The sequence below is a fragment of the Hypanus sabinus genome, chromosome 7 (genome assembly GCF_030144855.1).
Source record: "Hypanus sabinus isolate sHypSab1 chromosome 7, sHypSab1.hap1, whole genome shotgun sequence".
Taxonomy (NCBI): domain Eukaryota; kingdom Metazoa; phylum Chordata; class Chondrichthyes; order Myliobatiformes; family Dasyatidae; genus Hypanus; species Hypanus sabinus.
Genome location: NC_082712.1, coordinates 86,435,232 through 86,457,935, shown reverse-complemented (window position 1 = coordinate 86,457,935; position 22,704 = coordinate 86,435,232). Strand labels below are relative to the sequence as shown.

Here is a 22,704-nt window from a genome sequence, read left to right as displayed (position 1 = left end):
GGGTCCCGGGGAGTGTGTCAGTATTTACAGGGGTCCCAGGGAGTGTGTCAGTATTTACAGGGGTCCCGGGGAGTGTGTCAGTATTTACAGAGGGTCCCGGGGAGTGTGCCAGTATTTACAGGGGTCCCGGGGAGTTTGTCAGTATTTACTGGAGGTCCAGTGGAGTGTGTCTGTATTTATAGGGGGTCTCGGGGAGTGTGTCAGTATTTACAACGGGTCCAGCGGAGTGTGTCAGTATTTACGGGGGTCTCAGTGTGTGTGTCTGTATTTACAGGGGGTCCCGGACTGTGTGTCAGTATTTACAGTGGGTCCCGGGGAGTGTGTTAGTATTTACAGAGGGTCCCGGGGAGTGTGTCAGTATTTGCAGGGGTCCAGGGGAGTGTGGCTGTATTTACAAGGGTCCTGGGGAGTGTGTCTGTATTTACAGGAGGTCCAGCGGAGTGTGTCAGTATTTATAGGGGGTCCCCGTGAGTATGTGAGTATTCACAGGGAATCCCAGGGTGTGTAACAGCATTTACAGGGAGTCTTGGCAATGTGTTAGTATTTACAGGGGTGTACCAGGGAGTGTGTCAGTATTTACAAGGGGTCCTGGGGAGTGTGTCAGTATTTACAGTGTTCCTGGGGAGTGTGTCTGTATTTACAGGGGTCCTGGTGAGTCTGTCTGTATTTACATGGGGTCCCAAGGAGTGTGTCAGTATTTACAGGAGATGCTGGGGAGTTGTCAGTATTCACAGCGGATCCCAGGGAAAATGTCGGTATTGGAGTGTGTCAGTAGTTACAAGGGTTTCCGGGGTGTGTTTCAGTGTTTACAGGGAGTCTCAGGGAATATGTCAGTATTTACAGTATTGAAAGGAGAATGTCAGTCCTTACAGAGGTGTCTAGGGCGTGGCAGTATATACAGGGCAGTGCTGGTAACTACCTGTGGTCACCGAGTATGTGACATTATCATGCAGGTTACTGGAGGTGGCCTCAGTATTTACTGGAGATCCCCACGTTGCCTCAGTATTTGAAAGGGATTCCCAGCAGTGTGTCTATTTAATGGGGAATTTACAAGTGCCTGTCATGCATTTCTTCACCACAAACATCCTGCCAGTTTCAGGAGCAGAGGAGCATATCACAACGGCCCTGCGGCTGTTGCAGAGTATCTCAATCTGCAACACATTGAGTCAAACTGCACAGGGTCCATACTGACTGACACCCTCATCTCAGCTAGTCCCACTTGTCTGCGTTTGACCCGCGTTCCTCTAAAGCTAACCTAGCCGAGCAAGTACCTTCTGCAGTCCAGAATCAGTTGTTTGGTCTCTTCGATGTTAAGTGCAAAGTTGAGCCGCGACACCACTCCACCAGCTCAGTCCTTCATGTCCCACAATATCCTTGTGTATCTCCTGTGCACTCTTTCAGCTTTCATTGCAGCAGGGTGGCTCCAACTGAACACGTATGCCAAATATGGCCTCACCAACATCTTTTTGCTGTTGTTCAGTCGTTAGGTCGAGTCTGACTCTTCATGACCTCATGGACTCCTGCACACCAAGCCTTCTTGTTGGAAATTGCCTCTCAAAGATTCCCAAGGCTCATATACATTGTCTGAGTAATATTATCTATCCATCATAGCCTCTGTCATCCTCTGCTTCTTTTACCTTCTGTTTTGCCTAACATGAGAGTCTTCTCCAAGGAATCCTGTCTTTTCATGATGTGGCCAAAATATCTGAGTTTTTGTCTCATAATCTAGCCTCCTAATGAGCAGTCTGGCTGCACTTCTTCAAGTGCTGACTTGCTGTCCAATGAACTCTTAACACTTTTTCCCAGCAACCAAGTTCAAAGGCATTGATTCTTTTGTGTTCAACTTTACTAATAGTCCAGCTCTCACAGCCATACATCCCAACTGGAAATACCATAGACTTGATGATATGGATCTTCGTAGACAATGTTACTTCTCTCCTCTTCAGTATTTTATTTAAATTTGCCATTGCTGCCCTCCCCATAAGTAAGTGCCATTTAATTTTGTGGCTGCAGTTGCCAATTATAGCAAGGTAGGGAAAGGAAGAGGAAGGCAGTAGTGATGGGGAACTTTATAGTCAGGGGGTCAGACAGGCAATTCTGTGAATGCAGGAAAGAAACTCGGATGGCCTCCCAGGTGCCAGGGTCTGGGATGTTTCAGATTGCGTCTAGGATATCTGCAGTGGGAGGGAGAACAGCCAGAGGTCGTGGTACATATTGGTACAAACAACATAGGTAGAAAAAGGGAAGAGGTCCTGAAAACACAACACAGGGAGCTTAGAAAGAAGTTGAGAAGAAGGACTGCAAAGGTAGTAATCTCCTGATTACTGTCTGTGCCACACAACAGTGAAAATAGGAATTGGATGAGATGGAGAATAAATGCGTGGTTTAGGGATTGGAACAGGGGGCAGGGATTCAGATTCCTGAATCATTGGGACCTCTTTTGGGGCAGGCGTGACCTGTACAAAAAGGATGGGTTGCACTTGAATCCCAGGGGGACCAATATCCTGGTGGGGAGGTTTGCTAAGGCTACTGGGGAGAGTTTAAACTAGAATTGTTGGAGGGGTGGGTGGGAACCGAACTGAAGAGACTGGGGAAGAGGTGGCTGGCTCACAAATAGAGAAAGCTTGGAGACAGTGCAAGAGGGAGGATAGGCAGGTGATAGAGAAAGGATGCGCTCAGACGGATGATTTGAAATGTGTCTATTTTAACGCAAGGAGTGTTGTGAACAAAGCGGATGAGTTTAGAGCGTGGATCAGTGCTTGGAGATATGATGTGGTGGCCATTACAGAGACTTGGATGGCTCAGGGGCAGGATTGGTTACTTCAAGTGCCAGGTTTTAAATGTTTCAGAAAGGACAGGGAGGGAGGTAAAAGAGGTGGGGACATGGCACTGTTGATCGGAGATAGTATCATAGCTGCAGAAAAGGTGGACGCCATGGAGGGAGTCTCTGTGGGTGGTGGTTAGGATCAGGAAGGGGTCAATAAATTTACTGGGTGTTTTTTTATAGGCAGCCCAATAGTAACAGGCATATCAAGGAGCAGATAGGGAAACAGATCCTGGAAAGGTGTAATAATAACAGAGTTGTTGCGATGGGAGATTTTAATTTCCTAAATATCGATTGGCATCTCCCTAGAGCAAGGGGTTTAGATGGGGTGGAGTTTGTTAGGTGTGATCAGGAAGGTTTCTTGACACAGTATGTAGATAAGCCTACAAGAGGAGAGACTGTACTTGATCTGGTATTGGGAAATGAACCTGGTCAGGTGTCAGATCTCTCAGTGGGAGAGCATTTTGGAGATAATGATCATAATTCTATCTCCTTTACAATAGCATTGGGGAGAGATAGGAACAGACAAGTTAGAAAAGCATTTAATTGGAGTAAGGGGAATCATGAGGCTATCCGGAAATTGGAACCTTAAATTGGAAACAGATGTTCTCAGGGAAAAGTACGGAAGAAATGTGGCAAATGTTCAGGGAATATTTGTGTGGAGTTCTGTATAAGTATGTTCCAATGAGACAGAAAAGTTATGGTAGGGTACAGGAACTGTGGTGTACAAAGGCTGTAATAAATCTAGTCAAGAAGAGAAGAAAAGTTTACAAAAGGTTCAGAGAGCTAGTTAATGTTAGAGATCTAGAAGATTATAAGGCTAACAGGAAGGAGCTTAAATAGGAAATTAGGAGAGCCAGAAGGGAAATAGCAGAGGTACTTAATGAATACTTTGCTTCAGTATTCACTATGGAAAAGGATCTTGGTGATTGTAGTGATGACTTGCAGCAGACTGAGAAGATTGAGCATGTAGATATTAAGAAAGAGGATGTGCTGGAGCTTTTGGAAAGCATCAAGTTGGATAAGTCGATGGGACCGGATGAGATGTACCCCAGGCTACTGTGGGAGGTGAGGGAGCCTCTTGCTGAGCCTCTTTCGATGATCTTTGCATCATCAATGGGGACGGGAGAGGTTCCGGAGGTTTGGAGGGTTGCGAATGTTGTTCCTTTATTCAAGAAAGGGAGTAGAGATAGCCCAGGAAATTATAGACCAGTGTGTCTTACCTCAGTGGTTGGTAAGTTGATGGAGAAGATCCTGAGAGGCAGGATTTATGAACATTTGGAGAGGTATAATATGATTAGAAATAGTCAGCATGGCTTTGTAAAGGGTAGGTCGTGCATTACGAGCCTGATTGAATTTTTTGAGGATGTGACTCAGCACATTGATGAAGGTAGAGGCATAGATGTAATGTATATGGATTTCAGCAAGGCATTTGATAAGGACCCCATGCAAGGCTTATTGGAAAAGTAGAGAGGCATGGGATCCAAGGGGACATTGCGTTGTGGATCCAGAACTGGCTTGCCCACAGAAGGCAAAGAGTGGCTGTAGATGGGCCATATTCTGCATGGAGGTCAATTACCAGTGGAGCAGTGCCAGTTTAACCTAGAAACAAAAGTAGCGTATGCTACGGGCCCCACATTTTCGAGGGCCCCGCACTAAATGCTTGTAGGCTGCTGTCTGGTGAAATCGGCATCGCACCGTATTCTCACAATGATCTGGCAACGCTGTTGTTTTCATGTTGGGGGAGCTGCATGCTGTGTGCAGGCGTGTGTTGGCTCCTTGCTGTGTCATGGTGACTGTTGTGCTATCCGCCACACTCCCAAGCCGCAGCAGCGTGCGCTGCTACGCCGCTGGAGGGTGCGCCGCCGCGGTGAGCCTGCCACAAGGGATGTGCGACTCAACAGTTTTATGTGATTCAGTTCATGATTCCTCATTTTTTTTCCTGATTTTATGTAGTCCGAACCAGCCCAGGAACATAGAAGATAGGATTAGACTGTGAGTTTCAACCTGTATTTCCCAATTGAAATGACTTTGAATAAGCAACTAAATAAATAATTTTGAGAACACTATTCCTAGTTGGTTGGTGAGTGCATGTGATCCACACACACTCGTAGCCACAACAGTCACATAAATTTGTTATTGTTCACTAGTCTTTGTTGATACCACTACTTAGCTTTTTGTAACATAAACTATTTGTTTTTAAGTGCATATTTCATTAATTTTTTTCCATTGCAGATAGCAATGAGCAATCGAGCCAGAGATATTGGACATCATTATGCTTCTGGAAGTGCAAAACGTAAAGCGAAGGAAGAAAAAAAAAGAGACCAACTTGTGATATTAAAAACACATACGTTTTCAGACTACTTTGATGTTCATAGAGTTGGTGATGGTGCTATAATGGCTGAAGCTGGAAATATAAGAACAACTAGTACTAGTGGGGCAGAAGGCTTGATACAGCAACAACCAGCATCTATTGAACACGAAAGAACAAGTGGTGGTTGTCTCTCAGGGTCCGAGAAAGACTAAACATTGTGCAGTCAGCTGTGGATATGCATATGGCTTTGGAGGCCGAAGGCTGAAGCACACATGCGGTTGCAGGTTGGACATGGAATGGTGTTTGTTGGAACAGGTGCATACTCAGGTTTGTGGCGTCGGTCTCGTGCTGCTGCAAGGCGCTGATTTTGGTCATCCTCAAAGTCAGAAGCAGCTTTTCTGGTCAGGGCGTGCCATGCAGCCCTGTCTGCTGCGGACTCCTCAAGTTGTCGAGGCTGGAGGTCTGACCATTTGATGTACGATTTCAAATTGTCTTCGAATCTTTTTTTGGGTGGCCCTGATTGCGACTGCCATGCTCAAGCTCACCATAGAGCAGCTGCCTGGGGATTCTTGTTTCACCCACGCGGATTACATGGCCAGTCCAGTGTAGCTGGGCCTCGAGGATCCTTGCCTCAATGCTTGTGCTGTTGGCTCTGTTAAGGACTTCCTGGTTGGTGATTCGGTCCTGCCATCGACTCCTCATGATCGACGTGGAGAGCGCATGTGAAACTGCTCCAGCTGTTTGCTGTGCCTGTGGTAGGGTCCACGTTTCACAGCCTGATGCACCATCAATAACTCACACTGAGACATAAGGCGAGATATCGGCTTTTATTGACTGGAAGAAGGAACCAGGAGTGAGTGTCTATCATACAATGTCCTGGAGACTGAGGCCGAGCGTCAGGCCTCAGATCTCCTTTATACAGGGGCCTGTGGGAGGAGCTACAGGAGCAGTCAGCAGGGGGCGTGTCCCGACAGGCACATAGTTCACCACACAGCCATACAGGAGAGAGGTGAGGACCACAGCCTTGTACACCTTGAGCTTGGTTGAAAGCTGAATGTCCTTGTGGTCCAGAACTTCGACACGGAGTTTCCCAAGAGCCTGGCTGGCTTTCTGGATCCTTGCTATGATCTCTTTGTCAAGGGATCCGTCACTGGAGATGGTGCTTCCTAGATACTTGAAGCTCTCCACATTCTTCAGAACAGTGCCATCGATGGTGATGCATGGCTGAGGAGGGTGACTACTTGGTGCAGGTTGTAGGAGAACTTCTGTCTTACTAAGGCTGACTGTCAGGCTGAACAGCTTTGAGGCAGCGGAGAACTTGTCGACAACCGCCTGCAGGTGGTTCTTCTGGTGGGCCATGGGGGCACAGTCATCAGCAAACAGAGCTTCAGTGATAAGCCTCCTCAACGTTTTGGTCTTTGCAGCAAGGTGTCTCAGGTCAAACATTGATCCGTGTAGGTGATATCTTATGTAAATAGCCAGGTCTAGGTCCTTAACAGCACACTTCAGCATCTGGGTGAAGAAAAGGTTGAAGAGCTCTGGTGCTAGAACGCACCCTTGCTTCACGCCATTTGGGATGTTGAAAGTCGCAGATGGGGAACCATCTGAGAACACTTCTCCTGTCATGCCATCCTGAAGCAGGCGGGTGAGTGTAGTGAATTTCTGCGGGCAGCCAAGCTTTCTAAGGATGATCCACAGTGCGTTTCTGTTGACCGTGTCAAACACCTTCATCAGATCAATGAAGACAGAGTATAATGTCATGTTCTGTTCCAGGCACTTCTCCTGTATCTGTCTCACTGCGAAGATCACGTCAACAGTGCTGCATTCGGGATGAAAACTGCATCGCGACTCAGGAAGGTTCTCTTCTGACACTGTTGGAAACAATCTATCGAGGATGATGCAGGTAAGGATTTTTCCGGCAATGGAAAGTAGTAAGATGCCTCTGCAGTTCCTGTAGTCGATCCTTGAACCTTTATTTTTGTAGAGGGCAATCATCATTGCATCTCTGAGGTCAGGGGGCATCTCTTCTTCTTCCCAAATGGTAGTCAGGGTGCTGTGGAAAGCCTCAAGTGATTCCTTGCTGAGTGCCTTGTACAGTTCAGCAGGTATTCCAGCCTTGTCGGGCGCCTTGCCACTGCTCATCTGCGTGACAGTCTTCTTGACTTCATCTGTTGAGGGAGGATCATCTAGTTCCTCGTGAATAGGCTGTTAGGGGATTTGGTCCAGAGCAGACTGGTCAACCAATGAAGGGCGGTTCAGGAGCTAGCTGAACGTTCCCCATTAACAATTTTTTCTCTCTGATCATGCCCCAATTCAGTCAATTGCTGCTAGTTACCCAATAATCGTACGCCTGGCTTTCATCAGAGACTGGGAAATAAATACGAGGATGACTCTATCACAGGTTGCCAGTTTGTTGGTCTGCTCTCATGTGATACTTCATTCCCTGTTCCGATCAGAACCGTTAGTTCCAAGTTCCGTTCTAGTTTCTAGAGAGTCCCTGTGAACCCCGTCTCCTTGTCAAGATCCCTCTGGTTTCCTGCTCTACGTTCGGATCTATGCCAGCCTCCCCAACTGAGCCGATGTGCACTTGGGTTTTCCTCCGTCGCCCTCGCGTAACAGAAATGCTCTTTCCATCTGTGTTGTATGCTCTCTTTGTCCTTTAACAGTGTGGTTCCATCAGCTGACAATTGTGGAGATGAGCCAGATCTTGAGGGGTTGAAGATCATCTTGATGGAATTGAGGAGCAGTTTTGAGTTCCTATCCCACCACAGGTCCCACCGTTGGGCATGGACCTGAAGGGACTTGAACCGCTCTTTTTTGGGAATGGAGCTTGGATCATTTTTTTCAGTCCACGAATGCTTTGTTCTTCCTGGTCAGGAGATCCTTGATGGCACTGTCATTCTTGTTGAACCAATCTTGGTGGTTCTGGTCCTTGGGGCCAAGGACTGATTTTGCTGTCTCCATCACCATCTCTCTAGACTGATTCCACTTCTGGGTTGGCCCACCATTTAGTGGTCCGTTGCCAGACTGTTTTTCATCAAGGGTGTTCTGGAACTTGTGAAGATACAGCGGTTCTTGGAGTCTGGCGGTGTTAAAAGCTGTTCTGTTGAACTTCGGGCGCTTGGGATGGTGGGGAGCAATACGTAGCTTTAATGTGGTGCAGACCAGCCTGTGGTCAGTCCAGCACTCCGCTCCTTGCATGGCTCTGGTGATGAGGACATCCTGGATGTCTCGGTGATGTACTATAACGTAGTCAAACATGTGCCAATATTTGGATCTTGGGTGCATCCATGTTGTCTTGTATTTATTCGCCAGCCTGAACACTGTTTCAGACATTGAGCAAAAAGCCAAAAATCTGACTGTGTGAAGATTATCAACAACAAACTCGAAGATAACGCAAGCAAAATCATGCATATGATGATTTCAGTGATTCCAGCACTCTAGATCCACTTGTTGAATCTCAAACACCTTCTCAGAAGTTTAAAAGCCGAACATTTCTTGCCATTATTGACAGCTTGCTTTCTGCCCTGTTAAAAAGACAGAAAGCTTATCTAAAGGTGAATGGCGTTCATCAGTTACTGTTGTTTACATCTGAAGAGTTTGTAAAGAGGTCATCAAATCTTATTAAATCATATCTGGAAGAAAGTCTTGATGAAGAAGTTGTGGAGCTTACTGAACTGTTAAAAACTGATCTTGCTTCTCATATTGGCGCCAAACAAGACCTTATAGAGTTTCAGTTGTATCATTTGATAACTGAGCATTGAACATAAACTTCTGCGTGAAATAGCATCATCAACAAATTTGCTCATGCTAAATCTAGAAAATATAACTTTTAAATTGTAGTTTTGTTACTTTTGACATTTGAAATTAATACCTACATGTAAGTACCTGTAATACTATTACTCAAGTGTCAGACGTTTGCCGTATTATCTGGCAGTATAGCAACTGAAAAAGTGGAATTACTTTATTAGGAAAGTAAATAATTTATGTTTTAATACTTATATGCATTTTTAAAATTTAGGGCCCCTTTATAACATATGCTACAGGCTCCGCACTAGCTTAATCCGGTCCTGCAGTGGAGCGCCTCAGAGATCTGTTCTGTGACCCTTACTCTTCATGATTTTTATAAATGACCTGGATGAGGAAGTGGAGGGATGGGTTAGTAAGTTTGCTGATGACACAAAGGTTGGGGGTGTTGTGGATAGTATGGAGGGCTGTCAGAGGTTACAGCGGGACATTGATAGGATGCAAACTGGGCTGAGAAGTGGCAGACGGAGTTCAATCCAAATAAGAGTGGAGTGGTTCATTTTAGTAGGTCAAATATAATGGCAGAATATAGTATTAATGGTAAGACTCTTGGCAGTGTGGAGGATCAGAGGGATCTTGGGGTCCGAGTCCATAGGACGCTCAAAGCAGCTGCATAGGTTGACTCTATGGTTAAGAAGGCATATTGGACTTCATCAATCATGGAAGTCAATTTAGGAGCCGAGAGGTAATGTTGCAGCTATATAGGACCCTGGTCAGACCCCACTTGGAGTACTGTGCTTAGTTCTGGTTGCCTCACTACAGGAAGGATGTGGAAGCCATAGAAAGGGTGCAGAGGTGATTTACAAGGATGTTGCCTAGATTAGGGAGCATGCCGTATAAGAATAGATCGAGTGAACTTGGCCTTTTCTCCTTGGAGTGACGGAGGATGAGAGTTGACCTGATAGAGGTGTATAAGATGATAAGAGGCAATGATCATGTGGATAGTCAGAGGCTTTTTCCCAGGGCTGAAATGGTTGCCACAAGAGGACACAGGTTTAATGTGCTGGGAAGTAGGTACAGAGGAGATGTCAGGGGTAAATTGGTAAGTTTTTTACTCAGAGAGTGGTGAGTGCGTGAAATGGGCTTCGCAATGGTGGTGGAGGCGGATACCATAGGTTCTTTTAAGAGACTTTTGGATATGTATATGCAGCTTAGAAAAATATAGGGTTATGGGTAAGCCTAGTAATTTCTAAGGTAGGAACATGTTCGGCACAACTTTGTAGGCCTAAGGGCCTGTATTATGCTGTAAGGTTTCTATGTTAAATCTTTGAACCAAGAAAGACAAAATCTGTCACTGCTTCCGTTTCCTTTCCATTTATTACCACAGAGTTAATAGTGTAGGTTGACATAATCTTGGTTTTCTTAATATTGAGCAACAAGCCAGCTTTTGAACTTTCTTCTTTCACTTTGAAACATCCTCAGATCCTCCTCACTTTCAGTCACCAGAGTAGTACCATCAGCATATCTGAAGTTGTTAATATTTCATCCGGCAACTTTGATTCCAACATTTGAGTCCTCTAGACTAGCATTCTTCATTATGTGTTTAGCATATAGATTAAATAACTAGGATGATGGCATTCAACCTTGTACTGTTTTCCCAATCTTGAACCTTTTACAACTGCATTATAGCATCCCAACCTCTATACGCCATCTCCTGACTGTTGAAACACTGTGTCCCAAAGTCTTCAAGATAAAAATCATGAGCTTACCTTTATTTGCCACACGAACATCAAAACGTAGTGAAATGCATTGTTTGTGTCAAATCAAATCAGATTAGATTGTGCTGGGCACCCTGCAAGCGTCACCAACATAGCATGCCTACAATTCACTAAACCTAACAGTGTGTCTTTGGAATGTGGGAAGAAACTGGAGCACCCGGATGAAACCTGTGCAGTCATGAAGAGAACATACAACTGACAGTAGTGGGATTCAAACCTCAGTCTTACGGTTGATCTGTAAAGCGATGCGCTAACCGCAATGCTTCCATGTTGCCCCACTATAGTCACAGTAAAGTACAGGACAGGTAGACTCTTCAGCCATTTTATCCATGCCGAAACATTTAAACTACCTAGTCCCATTGATTTACACCCAGACCTTAGCCCTCTGCACCTCTACCATCCATGTACCTATCCAAACTTCTCTTAAACATCAAAATCGAACTTGCATGCACTACTTGTGGTGGCAGCTCATTCCACACCCTCACAACCCTCTGATTAAAGAGGTTTCCCTTTGTGTTTCTCTTAAACTTTTCACCTTTCACTCTTAAACCATGACTTCTTAGTTGTAGTCTTACCCAACTGCAGTGGAAAATGCCTGCTTGCACTTATCCTATCTTTACCCCTCATAATTTTGTATACCTATATCAAATCTCAACTTAATCTTTTACGTTCCAAGGAATAAAGTTCTAACCTATTCAATCTTTCCACATAACTCAGTTCTCCAGTACCAACATTCTTGTAAATTTTCTCTGCAATCTTTCAACATTGTTTATATCTTTCCTGTAGTTAGTCAAGTCAGGCCTCTTTTTATTGTCATTTCAACCATAAACTGCTGGTACAGTACACAGTAAAAACAAAACAACCTTCCTCCAGGACCATGGTGCTACATGAAACAACACAAACTACACTGGACTATGTGAGACAACTCAAGGCTACACTAGACTACGTAAAACAACACAAAAACTACACTAGACTACAGACCTACACAGGACTACATAAAGTGCACAAAACAGTGCAGGGCAGTACAATAGTTAATAAATAAAATAATTAATAAACAAGACAATAGGCAGTAGGCAACCAAAAGTACACTCAATTCACCAAATTAGGCCTCACTAATGTCTTACACAACTTCAGTCTAACATCCTATCTCCAGTACTCAGTGCTTTGATTTATGAAGGCCAATGCGTCAAAAGCTTTCTTTATGACCCTATCTACCTGTGCTGTCATTTTCAATGAATTCCGTATTCCCAGATCCTTTTGTTCTACCGCAGTCCTCAGTGCCCTACCATTGTGTAAGACCTACCCTGTTTAGTCCTACCAAAATGCATTATTTCACACTTTAATGGTGTCCATTAAACACCACTCTCTATTTTCAGTGACACTTTCAGATCAGAACTGTTTATTAAATTGTCCCTGCAAAAAAATTCTTGCCTAAGAATTTGTTTCTGCAAATATCTTTCTCTTCCCATTCACAATCCCAAAGGGCTTCTAGTCAGTTCATTCTATTGTACTGAATGTAGGAAATACAACTTAAATTGAGGACCTGAGCTAGAAGGAAAGGTTAAGCAGGTTAGGACTTTATTGTCTGGAGCTCAGGAGAATGAGGGGGAACCTTACAAAAATTTAACAGGGATTATAGATATGATGAATAAATGCAACTCACACAAAATGCTGGAGGAACTCAACAGGCCAAGCAGCAGCTATGGAAAAAAGTCAATGTTTTGGGCCAAAATTCTTCAGCAGGACTACCTGGCCCGATGAGTTCCTCCAGCATTTTGTGTGTGTTGCTCAGATTTTCTTGTTTATGGTGAATACATTCAGACTTTTCACCTTCAGGTTTGAGAACAAGCGGTCACAGGTTTAAGGTGAAATATTTAAGGGGGAACTTCTTCACTCAGAGACAGGTGGGAAAACCAGAATTCCACCAAGGAGTTGCCCCTGAGGCAGTTGCCACAGTAGTCCACCTCAGCACCCTTCCTCCTGCAGCAAGGTGCCACTTTAGCATCCCTCCCTGCTGTGGCAGCCACAGAGCGCCTCAGCTTTCTTCCTCCCCCCCCCTCCCTCCGAGGAAGACACCTCAGCTTCCCTTTCGCCCTCCTGATGCAAAATGTCACATGGTGCATCTCAGCTCCCTGTGTCCTGAGGCAGACGCCATACTGTATGCCTCAGCACCCTTCCCCCTGAGGGAGACGCCACATGGCGCCTCAGCGCTCTCCTGGCCGCCTCCAATCACGTTCTCAGCCTCAGCCCGGTGCCCCTGCGCACGCGCACGCGCACTCCCACGCTCACGACGTTGCCCCTCCTTCCGAGCGTGCGCGTGCCCGCCCCGAGTCACCTTGGTGAACGTGGAAATGGCGGCGGAGAAGCGGCGAACTTCCCCCAAGGCCATAAAATTCCTCTTCGGGGGGCTGGCGGGGTAACGTAACCCAGCGTTAAGAGGCGGCTTTAAGCCGCAGAAGTTGTCATGGGGTGGGGGTGGGAGACTTGCCGGGTTTCATTGACTCTCACTCCATGCCTCCCCATCCCCGGGACCTCTCCTCGCTCCTTCACCAGGCCGGCGCTGCAGCCCCGCTCCCTTACCTCTCTAATGGAGAATTTAGTTCTCTCATCACCGTCGTTTACTTTCAACAATTGTTTTAATTTGACCGGTTCCTGCAGTGCTGTTAGTCCAGAGTTCAGCAGAATTATCTCCGAGATTATATTTAAATTTGCAATTATTTAACTTGCATTATTTCTCATATGGAAAGATTAAGTTGCTACTAAAAACTAAGGCACCGTGTTAAGATTTTATCTTGCAAAATGGTTCTGTATCTGAACGGTTATTTATTGGCTTTTCTGTTGAGGCATGCAAGTTCATTAAGAATTATGCTTGTAATCTAGAGAAAAATATTTTTGTCGCTACATTATGAATTCAATACGAATCAACATTCAAATAATTTGCTTTTTTGTCTGTATGAAAAAAGTCATAACTTTGCAATTAGAAATCTTTAGTGTATTAAGAATTTAATATGCATTAATTTTTATACTGGAAAGGTTTATTAATTATTAGAAATGGATACAGTGCACTGAGCTTAACTTGCAGTATTTTTATGGATAGAAATATATTTGCATTAACAAATTATTGTACAAGTGTCTGTTACATAATATATCCTCGTGTTTTGATTTTGTTGAGAACAATAAGAATTTAATTTTTGCTGTAAAATTTGCACTCATTTAAGCACATTGTTATAATTTCTCTAATTATTAATATTCTGCATACTAGTGTATTCAAACTATTCCAAATTGAGGTGGAATTACTGCACATTTTGCCTCTCCTAGTTTCACAGTGCTTTCCTATTCATGTGAACAAGTCACTTGGAGAAAGCTACATGATTCTCTGTCATTAACTGACATTTATAAGGCAACTGTTTATTGAAATCCTGCTCCAAGGTCTTGGAACACATAGAAGGAGGAATGCGCCCATCTAGACCTTGACTGACATTTAGTCAGACGTGACTGAGGTAGTCTTATTCGGTCAAAAATGCATTCTTCTGGTGGTACATTTAACTTGTCTAAACAACAAAAAATGGTGGAAGTATTCAGCAGGTCAAGTAGCAACTTTGGAGTGAAAGAGTTAATGTTTCAGGTCTGGGACCCTTTGAGATTTTTCTGGTACATTTTGTTATTATTTTAGATTTCCAGGTGGACGTAGAAGAATCTTGACAACTGGAGAGAAAAAAGATTATTTATTTGTGTTGAGATGCATTCCAGCGTGCTTGGGATGGGCATGCACACACACGGAAGGAGGGACATTACCCAGTTACACCCATGTGACCAATTTACCTACTAACCTATCTGTACAACCTACTAACCTGTATGGACTGTGGGAGGAAACCCATACTGCCTTGGGCAGAAGGTCAAACTCCTCACAGGCAGCAGAGGAAATGAATACTAGTTACTGATGATGTAATACTGTTAAACTAACCCGCAGATCCTTCCTGGCACTAGTAAAACAAAATCAGATTTATATTCTGTCTGGGTAGCCTCCATCCTAATGGCATGAACATTGATTTCTTGAACTTCTGGTAGTTCCCCCACCTTCCCCATTCCTGTTTCCCTCTCTCACCTTATCTGCTTACCTGCCCATTACCTCTCTTGGGTGCTCCTCTTCCTTCCCCTCCCTTCTGTGGTCTTCTGTCGTTTCCTAAGCAGAGTCCCCTTCTCCAGTCCTTTATCTCTTTCTCTAATCAACTTCCCAGCTCTTCATTTCACCTCCCCCCCCCACCTTCTTACTCTGACTTCTCCCCTTCCTTTCTAGTCTCGACCCAAAATCTTTGACTGTTTACTCTTTTCTACAGATGCTGCCTGACCTGCTGAGCATTTTGCATGTATTGCTTTATAATCTGATAGTTGTTTTGCGGCAGCAGCACAGTGCAAAGACATTAAGTTACCGTACATTACAAAAATATAGTTCAAAATAAAGAGATAGTGCTGAGAAATCTGATGGCAGAGGGAAGAAGCCATTTTTGTATTGAGTATGGGTCTCCTGGAAAGAGATGCAGCTAAGTATTTGACACCTCAATTCATGATAGATACAGTAATTCACTATTCCATTGAGTGAATCCAGGGCATTAAACAGCCCCCCTTCCCCTCTGTTTTACTCAATGCAAACCAATCCAGGATGATTCACTGGTGACTCTGTTTTGCTATATTCTCCATAAATAAATATGTTACCTGTTGGGAGAGGCAGTAATATCCATCTGTAGCAGTCCAAATAAAAGTCCTACCCAATCTAATCCAGCTTTGATTTATCCCTGCAAGTCACAATTTTTTGAGTTCATATTGCAATACAGTTTAAACATAATGAGGGTTTCAGTCTCTGTTGCTCATTCAGCCACTGAGTTACAGAATGCTTATTTTTCATTCTGTTCATTGCAGGACTGTATGCAACCTTTGACCTTGCCCTCAGATCAATCTAACCATCCCTCTTACATAGCCCTCCACTTTTCTGTCATCCATGTGCTACCTATTTAAGAGTTTCCTAAATTTCTGGATGTGACTGCGTGTCAGCTAAGAATTCATCTATGCTAAATGCGGCTTTCATATCCACGGAGGGCTGCTGAGTATTTCCAGCATGTTTTGCTTTTAGAACAGTTTAATGTTCCACTTTCAAGGTCAGCTAACTTGCCCCTTTGACTGCTAGCTCTTCCTCAGTACCACACTGAGTGTGTACAGCCTCAGTGAATGTCTAGATGTGCCCTCAGTCACCACTGCCTGATCTCTGCTGTACACTGAGTTCTCTTCCTACTTTAACTTCTCCTTACTTTCCAAAGGCAAGATGAATCTTGTGAAATTCTAGCAATGAGTGGAGAGCTGGTTGGTATTCAATCCACTGGCAAATTAGATCTTCAGCTTTGCTTCAAATGTCAAGGTCAAATAGCTTTCTATAGAAAGGTGTCTTAGGACAGCAATAATTTATTTCTCCAATCTCCTCCCTCTCTTTTTCCTTTCCCCATACTGGTTACTTTCTCATCCCCTTCTCATTTGTCCATCACCTTCCTCTGGTGCCCCTCCTCTTTCTCCCATGACCCACTCCCCTCTCCAATTAAATTTCTCCTTAAGTCCTTTACCTCTTCCACCTATCACCTCCCAGCTTCTTACTTCATGCCCCTCCCCCACCTACTCATTGGGTCTCACCTACCACCTGTCAGCTTGTCTTCCCCCTCCCCCCCCGCTTATTCTGGCTTCTGCCCTCTTCCCAGTTCTGATGAAGGGTATCAGCCCGAAACATTGACTGATTATTCTTCTCGCTAGATGCTGCTTGGCTTGCTGAGTTCCTGAAGCATTTTGTGTGTGTTGCTCAAGATTTCCAACATCTGCAGAATCTCTATTTATACTTATCTTTCTTTGCCTGCTTTCCAAGCTACAGACAAAATGAGGGTGATTCTCTCAAGGCACTTAAGGTCTTGTGGATAGAGACAGATAATCTGCTTGCTCTGTGGGTGGCACAGTGACAGCTCGTGGAGCCGTTGACTCACAGCCCCCAGAAAACTGGGTTTGATCCTGACTGGCATGTTGCCTATGTAGAGTTCGCCAGTTCTCCCTGTGACTGCATGGCTTTCAGCCACGTGCTTTAGCTTGCTTCCACATCCCAAAGAACAGCTGGTTGGTAAGTAAATTGGTCACTGTTATTGCCCCTCGTGTGCAAGTGGATGGCAGAATCTGAAGAGAGTTGATGGGAGCTGCCCCTAGATCCAGAGAGCAGAATAGAGGCATAATGGTTAGTGGAATACTCTAAGGAGGCAGCAAGCAGGAGATTGGGGTTCAATTCAATTCCGCTGTTTATAAGAAGAGCGTACATCTACCCTGTGACCTTGAGGGTTTCCTTCTACATTTCAAACTCGTATTGGGTTGGGGTTAGTGAGTTGTGGGCATGCTATGTTGTGGTGACACTTGTAGGCTGCCAAGCACAATCCTCGCTGATTTGATTGGACACAAAACAATGCATTTGGATGTACTTGTGACAGATTATTTATTGAATTTCAGCGCGACATAAGCCCCTCTGGCACTTCAAGCTGCACCGCCCAGCAACCCCCAATGTGACCTTAGCCTAATCACGGGACAATTTACAATGATCAATTAACCTACCAACCAGTAGTTTTTGGACTTTGGGAGGAAACCCATATAGTCACAGGGAGAATGTAGAAACTCCTTCTAGGCAGCGGTGGGAATTCTAATCTTTAACTTTTGAATGTGGGGAGAATACTGTAAGACTGTAACCATGGGAGCAGAATCAGGTCATTCAGCACATTGAGTCTGTTCTGTCATTCATTCATTTTTCCCTGTTGACCCCGTTCTCCTGCCTTTTCTCTGAAACCTTTGACACTCTTACTAATCAAGAACCTACCACCTCCACTTTAAATATTTCCAATAACTTGGCCTCCACAGATTCACCACTCTCTGGCTGAAGAAATTCCTCTCTATTCCCCTGCCAAGCTAGCTTAAGCCTTCCTCAACAGGTCTAGCAATACAGTGTGTTTGGCAGAAGATAACATACCTAGACTTTTGGACTAGATCTTTGAAGGTCCCACACATGAACTGTGGCATTGACCATGGTTCAAAGTCTGAGTCAATGTTTGCTTCACAAAGAAACTAGTGACATAGCTTAAACCATGCCCCCTAGGAAAGTGTGATTGCTGATTTCATCAGTTAGAGTCACCATTGAATTGTAGAATCGCACAGTTCTGAAATGGGTTCTTCCAGTCCACCTTGCCCATGATAACTGTGAGACCTAGCTGCACAAATGACCTCCCGTTACACTGCTGGTGTATAGGGCAGCAATTAAGGTCCTCCATCTCTCCTTGGCTACACACAGATATAGGAGGATTCTTCATTGCTGTTTCCATAACAATTTTGTTTGGCCAGTCAGGGTTGTTAGACCTGAGCTGAACCCATCCCCCCAGAAACCTGGGGAAGCAGTGGACTGCACTTAGTCTAGCCTCTACCCTTTGACATGTTTGGCATGGATGACCCTATCATGAGCTAAAGCATAAAGCACTGACCCCTACCAACATAGCTCCCCAGGTCACTAAGGCACGCAAGCCTCCAAACCCTACGACAAAGGTGTACTCTTTGAAGATCTGCATAGATTGCTGGTGATCATTATGTGTACAATGTCTTTCAGAGAAGCCAGGACAAGGTGAGGAACTCCATCTGGAATCCAGTAGCAGTTTTGGGAGTGTGTTATGGGGCAATGTAGAGAGAACCTTACATCATATCTAACCTGCCCAGTGGGTGTGTGATGGGACAATGCAGAGGAAGCTTTACTTTGTAGCTTCTGCTGTCCCTGCCCTTTTTTTTTATTACAAAATCCTTTATTACAAATTTCGGTGCTATACAATATATACAAAATAGTGGCAAACACAATTACTGCACTACAAATAGACAATAGACATTACACCAGAATGTTGCCATCCCTATCTACGATGGCATTTACACCCCGCGGAGCCCAACGGTCTCGAAACTCCTCCAAGGCCGTTGTGGACTGCGCGTGCCCTGGGAGTGTGTGACCAGACAGTGTAAAGGGAGCTTCTTTCTGAATTTAACCCTTGCTTTTCCTGCCCTGGGAGTGTGGAAGACGGTGTAAAGGGAGCTTCACTCTAAATCTAACCCCTGTAATTCCTGTGCTGAGAGTGTATGACAGGACAGTGTAAAGGAAGCTTCACTCTGAATCTAACCCCTGTTATTCCTGCCCTGGGAGTGTGTGACCGGACAGTGTAAAGGGAGCTTCACTCTGAATCCAACCCCTGTTATTCCTGCCCTGGGAGTGTGTGACAGAACAGTGTAAAGGGAATTGTATTCAACCAAGGCAAAATATGAAAAATGCTGGACGAATTCAGCAGGTCAGGCAGCATCAATGTTTCGACCTGACACATTGACTGTTTATTCATTTCTATAGGGGACTTACAAGCCTATCAAGCAGGAAATTGGAGGCTTAAATTGGAAACAGATGTTCTCAAGGAAAGTACGGAAGGATTGTGGCAAATATTCAGGGGATATTTGTGTGGAGTTCTGTATAGGTACGTTCCAATGAGACAGGGAAGTTATGGTAGGGTACAGGAACCGTGGTGTACAAAGGCTGTAATAAATCTAGTCAAGAACAGAGGAAAAGCTTACAAAAGGTTCAGAGAGCTAGGTAATGTTAGATATCTAGAAGATTATAAGGCTACTAGGAAGCAGCTTAGGAAGGAAATTAGGGAGAGCCAGAAGGAGCGATGAGAAGGCCTTGGTGGGCAGAATTAAGGAAAACCCCAAGGCATTCTACAAGTATGTGAACAGCAGGAGGATAAGACGTGAGAGAATAGGACCTATCAAGTGTGACACTGGGAAAGTGTGTATGGAACCGGAGGAAATGGCAGAGGTACTTAATGAATACTTCAGTATTCACTATGGAGAAAGATCTTAGTGTTTGTAGTGATGACTTGTAGCAGACTGAAAAGATTGAGCATGTAGATATTAAGAAAGGGGATGTGCTGGAGCTTTTGGAAAGCATCAAGTTGGATAAGTCGCTAGGACTGGACGAAATGTACCCCATTTGGGAGGTGAGGGAGCAGATTGCTGAGCCTCTGGTGATGATCTTTGCATCATCAATGGGGATGGGAGAGGTTCCGGAGGATTATAGGGTTGTGGATGTTGTTCCTTTATTCAAGAAAGGGAGTAGAGATAGGCCAGGAAATTATAGACCAGTGTGTCTTACCTCAGTGGTTGGTAAGTTGATGGAGAAGATCCTGAGAAGCAGGATTTATAAACATTTGGAAAGGTATAATATGATTAGGAGTAGTCAGCATAGCTTTGTCAAGGGTAGGTTGTGCCTTAGGAGCCTGATTGAATTTTTTGAGGATGTGACTAAACACGTTGATAAAGGAAGAGCAGTAGATGTGGTGTATATGGATTTCGGCAAGGCATTTGATAAGGTACCCCATGCAAGGCTTACTGAGAAAATAAGGATGCATGGGATCCAAGGGGACATTGCTTTGTGGATCCAGAACTGGCTTGCCCACAGAAGGCAAACAGTGGTTGTAGACGGGTCATATTCTGCATGGAGGTCGGTCACCAGTGGAGTGCCTCAGGGATCTGTTCTGGGACCCTTACTCTTTGTGATTTTTATAAATGACTTGGATGAGGAAGTGGAGGGATGGGTTAGTAAGTTGCTGATGACTCAAAGGTTGGAGGTGTTGTGGATAGTGTGGAGGGTTGTCAGAGGTTACAGCGGGACATTGATAGATTGCAAAACTGGACTCAAGTGGCTGATGGAGTTCAACCCAGATAAGTGTAAAGTGGTTCATTTTGGTAGGTCAAATATAATGGCAGAATATATTATTAATGGTAAGACTCTTGGTAGTGTGGAGGATCAGAGGGATCTTGGGGTCGGAGTCCATAGGACACTCAAAGCATCTGCGCAGGTTGACTCTGTGGTTAAGAAGGCGTATGGTATATTGGCCTTCATCAATCGTGGAATTGAATTTAGGAGCCGAGAGGTAATGTTGCAGCTATATAGGACCCTGGTCAGACCCCACTTGGAGTACTGCGCTTAGCTCTGGTTGCCTCACCACAGGAAGGATGTGGAAGCCATAGAAAGGGTGCAGAGGAGATTTACAAGGATGGTGCCTGGATTGGGGAGCATGCCTTATGAGAATAGTTAGAACTTGGCCTTTTCTCCTTAGAGTGAAGGAGGATGAGAGGTGACCTGATAGAGGTGTATAAGGTGATGAGAGGCATTGATCATGCAAGTAGTCAGAGGCTTTTTCCCAGGGCTGAAATGGTTGCCACAAGAAGACACAGATTTAAGGTGTAGGTGCAGAGGAGATGTGAGGGGTAAGAGAGTGGTGATTGTGTGGAATGGGTTGCTGGCAACAGTGGTGAAAGTGGATACGATAGGGTCTTTTAAGAGACCTTCAGATAGGTACATGGAGCTTAGTAAAATAGAGGGCTATAGGTAAGCCTAGTAATTTCTAAGGTAGGGACATGTTCGGCACAACTTTGTAGGTCAAAGAGCCTGTATTGTGCTGTAGGTTTTCTTGTTTCTATATATGCTGCCTGACCTGCTGAGTTCCTCCTGTATTTGTGTGTTTTTTTCTTGGATTTCAGGCATCTGCAGCTTATCTTGTTTTGGGGATCTCTGTATTGAACCAGTGCCGTCCCATCCTCTTGGTGTTTATTGTTACAACATTGACAGACTTAAAATAACTAAACCTCTCCTGGGCCGCTGTCATCTTTCACTGTTTGGAAACCTGAGCTCATCCACGATACACCTGTTGTTATCCTATTTCTCAGCAACCTCTGTTAACCTGTCACCCCTGTTTTTTGTATGAGGAAGCTCTCATCCTCCTCAACGTTCCTCATATCCTAACTTCTGCTACCTACCTTCCTCCAGTTCTGTTCTGTAGTAAGTGTAGATTATTAATGGTGGTTGATTAATAAACATTATTGTTACTATCCAGAGTTGGAATTGATTGCATGCACACTAAACAAATTGCATCTTGGCTGTTGAATCACTAGGTATAACACAACAACACCTGATAACCATGCTTTACACCACACAGAAACCATTGTGTGTTTCGCTTTGACTTAACAAAATAATTTATTTTCGCCATTTACAAGTATTTCTTTTACCTATTATTCTGAAAAAGAGCTAGAAGAGTCATGATGAGCTGAATGAACTCCTGTACCATGACTTTGCAGCTATAAAATTTGCCCAGGGATATTTCAGCTCTTCACCAGGAGTAGCATAGAATAGTTTGTTCGTTCGTTATGTGTCTTGTCATATATAACGTAGGCGATCATGGTCTTTCCATGATTATAATTTTTCTAGGCAAATGTTTCTACAGAAACGGTTTGCCATTGCCTTTCTCTGTGCAGTGTCTTTATAAGAGGGGTGACCCCGGCCATTATCAATACTCTTCAGAGTTTGTCTGCCTGGCATCAGTGCTTGCATAACCAGGACTTGCGATGTGTACCAGCTGCTCATACACCCATTCACCACCTGCTTCTATGGCTTTACATGACCCTGATCAGGTGGAGAATGGCTAAGTAGGTGCTACACTTTGCCCAAGGGTGATCTGCTGGCTAGAGGAGGGAAAGAGTGCCTTACACCTCCTTTGGTAGAGATGTATCCCCACCTCGCTACCCATATAGCACAGGAACAGGCTCTTTGGCCCATTGTGTTGTGCTGTACCAATTAATTAGTAATTAAATAGTCAACTAAACTAATCCCTTCTTATATCCTTATTTACTTCACATTTATGCTCCTATCTAAACTTCTCCTAAAAATCCCTAATATGTTTGCTTCTACCACCATCTCAGGCAGTGCATTCCAAGCACCCACGTAAAAACAAATTGTCCCTCACATTTCTTTTGAACCTGCCCCCTCTTACCTTTAATGCATGCCCTCTGGTATTAGACACTTCAACCCTGGAGAAAAGATGCTGTCTCTCTTCTCTCAATATGCCCCTCATGATCTTATAAACCTCTATCAGATCTCCCCTCAGCTTCCACTGCTCCAG

The 22,704-nt window shown here is 44.4% G+C and overlaps 1 protein-coding gene across 3 annotated transcripts in view; it reads left to right on the top strand.

Moving 5' to 3' along the window:
- The first annotated feature begins 12,771 nt into the window (after positions 1–12,771).
- slc25a11 (solute carrier family 25 member 11) overlaps positions 12,772–22,704 on the top strand; it is a 50,244-nt gene continuing 40,311 nt past the window's right edge. For all 3 annotated transcript variants that reach the window (XM_059975063.1, XM_059975061.1, XM_059975060.1), the window contains exon 1: positions 12,772–13,079. In XM_059975063.1, coding sequence (XP_059831046.1) covers positions 12,778–13,079 — 302 coding nt within the window. In that variant the 5' untranslated portion in view covers positions 12,772–12,777. The remainder of the gene's footprint in view (positions 13,080–22,704) is intronic.